This window comes from Loa loa (assembly GCF_000183805.2).
Source record: "Loa loa unplaced genomic scaffold supercont3.54, whole genome shotgun sequence".
Taxonomy (NCBI): Eukaryota; Metazoa; Nematoda; class Chromadorea; order Rhabditida; family Onchocercidae; genus Loa; species Loa loa.
In genome coordinates, this window is record NW_018108234.1 from 251,370 (window position 1) to 256,343 (window position 4,974).

At 29.9% G+C, this 4,974-nt stretch overlaps 2 protein-coding genes across 2 annotated transcripts; both read left to right on the forward strand.

The window, feature by feature from the left end:
- Positions 1–396: 396 nt before the first annotated feature.
- Positions 397–777, forward strand: LOAG_12587 (hypothetical protein; the record flags this gene model as incomplete). Its single annotated transcript, XM_003148102.2, has 1 exon — positions 397–777. One exon carries the CDS (start codon positions 397–399, stop codon positions 775–777), a length of 381 nt encoding a protein of 126 aa, XP_003148150.2.
- Positions 778–3,834: 3,057 nt separating this feature from the next.
- Positions 3,835–4,877, forward strand: LOAG_12590 (hypothetical protein; the record flags this gene model as incomplete). The annotated part of the gene is made up of 2 exons (XM_003148103.1): positions 3,835–3,936; positions 4,680–4,877. The coding sequence occupies 2 exons, from the start codon at positions 3,835–3,837 to the stop codon at positions 4,875–4,877; spliced, it is 300 nt and encodes a 99-aa protein (XP_003148151.1).
- Between the last annotated feature and the right edge of the window lie 97 nt (positions 4,878–4,974).

Here is a 4,974-nt window from a genome sequence, read left to right on the forward strand (position 1 = left end):
TTTCTCCTTTAATCAAAAACGGAAAAAAATTTTACAACATGCATAACAAACAGGAACAGGAAATGTAACATATAGAACAGGAAAATACCGGAAAATATTCAGGAAATAATTTATTTTGGACAAATTGTTTGAAATGAACAAACAAAATTTTTGGGGAAAATCGGATAGAAGTATGAAAATTTCAATGGCTTAGAATCATCAAGTAGGATCTTTCAGGCTAATAGCAGGTTATGGAATCATTACTTGGATCCAACAATCTAAGGGATATTTAATCCTGATTCTGAGGAAACCAATCACAATCTACTTGGATCCAACAATCTAAGGGATATTTAATCCTGACTCTGAGGAAACCAATCTCATCACATTCGAAATCGAACAAATCTGCTTGTAGAGAGAATGTCACAACATATAAACTACCCTTATGCAAAAGCAAGCAGGGTAGAGAAATTGGAAGGATTGGTGAGTGTAACCAAAACCGCTAACATTAGGTTTCAAACCACTTCCGCACACACACACACACACGCACACACATACACACACACACACACACATACACACACACATACATACATACATACACATACACACAGATACACACAACATGCAGACATACACATACATACATACACATACACACATACTATACACACGTATATACATACATACATGCACCAAGTAGTACTCAATGGCTGGAAGAGAGCCGGGACGAGTAATGGACCGAAAGCGCCTCGTTTTTCCAAACTAACATGGATGGTTTGTCATTTCATGCCCATCTAAATATTTTTTTAAAAGCTTTTTTTTTTGACCAAAGGAGTAAATTGTCATAAAAGAAATTGCTGAATGATTTGAAGGATAAATTTCTTCTCAAAATAGGAAACCATTGGGAAATCCCTCTTATGCGTATCTTTTCCATTTTCTTCTCATTTATTTATTGCAATTATAACAATCTCATTAGAGTAATTATTCGGATAAAAACCACCTGGATACAGTCATAACTTTTATAAGTTATTGATTGGAAGGATACGATACTTAATTTTAAAATCGAAATTTCGATCGATAGAATCAATGTTAAATTGATCTTTCCGTTTATTGCAATCCTAGATGAAATGACAAAGAATGCTAGTAGTAGTAGTACTGTAGCACTCAAATGGCGGTTATTTCTGGATATGGTAGAAACGAAACATTCAACATATGACCCTTTGCATTGTTACGGTTATTTTAGATTGTATAACCTGAATTGATCAACTTTTACCCAACATTTGGTGGTGATCCAGTTTTCTTAGTTTGATTTAATTTTATATAAATCATTGAATTTTTCCCTCCCGGATATTACCGTTGCTCATTCGATTGAATCATTTGTGTAAATGTAATAGAACATTCAACTCCAAAATTATGCAAATATAAAATGCATTACTAAAGACATTAGCAATTGATGAAAGCAAAAAGGAGACAATAGAATTGTGCAAGAGGCGGAAATGCGGATAGGGAAGAAGTAATGAGGTGCAATTATCCTCCAAACTAATTATTGATTAATTAACAGATTTAGCTAATGAATGAATGAAATGAATGGCTAAATGAATGAATAAAAAGGAGCAAGCAAATTGTGATCGATTGATTTTGTAGAAAAATGACATAAAAGATAAAAAACAGAGACCGACAGAATGAGACAGTTATTCCTCAGTACAGCGTCATTGCCTCTATTTGCTGAAAGTATAATTCATCGAAACTTGATGAAGACATTCTTCTCGTCATGCATTGAAAATGGCAGAAATGATGTATTGCCAAACAAGTTGATATGTGACAGTGTCTTAGTTAGCTAGTGTCACTCTTATGCTAAGGAAAGCTTTTAGGAAGTTTTAAGCATTTACAATATTCGATAAATGCATCGATGAGAATGCAATGAAACAAATAAAAGTCAAAGGAGAAGAAAGTGGCTTATTTTGCATTAGCAATTGTGCTTTGACATTTCTTATGCTTTTATGATATGAAATTAGCTCTATACAACTTATCGTAGTTATTTCAAAAAATCATTTCAAAATAAATTTGAAATTAAACAATTTGACTTTCGGGATTTTTGTTTTTAAGAGTTTAGTTTTTAAACTCTTTCGGTTTGATAAGCAAATAAAGCCATTCAATTGGTAAAACTAAAAAAAATAAGATTTCAAGCAGACTAGTAATTTTAATTTATCACAATTTCAATAATTAACATATTCAATAAATTAACATTCAAATTTCGGAAGTTGTAAAATGAAACTTTTTTGTAATTTTTGGATAGTAAAGGAAAACATATATTTTTATAATATGCAATATTTCTGAATATTCGTACAACAAAAAAAAAAAATAGACAAAATATCGATGTAACTTCTTCTATTGATGTAATCATACACATATAATAAACATAAAAAACTGCACAAATGTCACAAATGTCGCTTCGATTTACATTACAAAACAAATTCAAATTCTAAGGTAAGGAAGTTTAAACTATAAAATCTGAAATCTAAGTTTGACCACAAACAACATTTTTGATTGGATATTGAAATATATCGTACGTATTCAATATATTTTACTTATTTGTCAGCTGTAAGAAATTATTGTACCAATATCAGTGAAAGCAATTGATGTTGTAAAGTGGGATGTTTGAAATTGGTATTATTGTTTACTCTTTAGGACTTCTCATAACCTCTCGGTATTGCTCTTAACATCCCGGAGAGAAAAAAAAGGAATAGGCTGATGTATGTCGTGGATACTTTTTAATTTGATGGTACAGCAAAAGAGGAGTTTTTGATTTAATCACTTATCATTAGAGAATGAATTTGCATACATTTCGGCCAATGAATTATTTTAACATTAAATTTGATATCACTTGTAATGATCATAAATTCTCCACCAATTACCTAAAATCGTTTACAGGAATATAAATGCAAATTTATTTCCATAATTTCAAACAATCTGATATCAATCTGATAAAAAAAAAAATGCTCGTACCATAGATGATTAGATTGAAAAACGCTGTATATAATTGAAAATATAATTTAGGAATTAAATCCTTTCAGGAAATGATATTATTTTACAGGAAAGAAAATAAATTCAAATTGCTCACTGAAATTGATCTTTCATATTTCTTTCTTCAATGTGCAAAGATATTAAAAAGACTATAGTCTTGAATTAATCAAAATACCTTTCGTTTTCTTTGAATTTTTTTAACTTTCATAGATAGCAAGATAAATCTTTCAGTAAAAATTGGAATTACTTAGGGAATATGGAAGAAAATGTTGACAGTATTAATAAACTCAATGGGAGTAATCAAAAGATGTGGCCAATTATTAACAAAGAAGAGTTAGAAATTTTGTGACATTAGCAAAATTTACTAATGCTAAACATTGTGACATTTGCTAATGCTTCAGACAATTGGTCATAAATATAAAAGAGCTAATTTATGTTAAAGAAGTTTTTAGCTATTAGTGTTTGTGTTTTATTAGAATGGAAATTTCTCGCTTAAGGGATGGGTATATTAATAAGAAAAATTAAAACAATTGTATCAGTTTTAAACGAACCTAGAATTGGCAACTTTAAGGCTGTGAGGAAAAAGTTGATGACCCCTGAGCAGATGATCTCTGCCAACTTGAATGTTTTTTCGAAAATTGCCTAATAGTTGAAGCTATTTGATGTATCCTATCTATAATAATTTCATATTATTGGACTAAGAGCTAAATCACAAGTTCTTAACAAGCCATAAACCTGTTTCATAGGATATGATATCCTATTAAGCAATATATCTACAAAGATATTTTATGTTTCCTTTTGCGTTCATTTATAAATTATTTCAGGTAAGAAATGTTCGTTATCGTTTGTTCTTTGATCGCTTCAAATCTTAGTGAGAGATCCTCTAATAAAATTAACATTCAGCTTTCGCATTCTTCGAAACCAAGTCGGATTGTATTGTTTATATTTCATAAATGTATGCTTTTTTAAAATTATTCCTAGAAATTAAATGCCTGTCATTTCGTCAACAACAATTGAAATTAGCATTTTCAATTTGACAAATTTTATTATTCAATCTGATATCTTACTGTTTGTTTAACATAATACCAGAGAGGTATGTTGTGGAGGTGATAATTGATAATCCGGAAAAAGAATCCGTTATTTTAACGAAATTTCTTTGTTTTTTTGAATTCATTTCCCAATATATTTACTTGTTTTCCTTTCATTAATGTCATGATTTATGGAAAATATTCCAAAATTTATCACATTTATTACAAGGATTAAATGTCTAATTTTTTAATAATCTTACTAATTAACGGTGACTAAGAATATTGTCGCTAAATTGAAGACAATAATTTTACAAAAAATAAAATCATCTATTTAAACTTCATTTCAAATATTTGTGCTAAAATGCTTGACGCAATAATACCATCCCAAATCAGTTAACCTGTCTGGATGGAATAATAATATTTCGGTATTCCGTCTTGATTGTTTCTTCGTACAGATAACTGATAACTGATAACAAAGTAATTTTGCCATGATGGGTATTACTGTAATTTTATTCAATAACGACAAGATTCTGTTCTAAGCTGTCCGCTAATAACGGTACTTGCAGATAACTTCAACCAAAACTTAAGAAGACAAATAACATTGTCACATTCCCAGTTAAAATTTTGAAAATTTTTTCTTTTTTTTAGAACAATTTATTGGGTGGAAGATTCTTCAGATTGACCATTCAGTATACTGTACATGTTGCAATGACTCGAATAGGAAGATTATCAACACATAGAATACTCGAGAATAACTCAACAGAATGTTTTGATCGATATCGCTATATCCTGAATGTTTTCGTCAAGCACTTATACCTGAGATTGTACGGTGCAGATGAATGTTAATACCGTCACATATATTGTCGCGAATTTTTACTCGCGAGACTCCAACCATACAAATATATAATCAAATAAATTTCCTATTGTAAATCATCTAACCAAT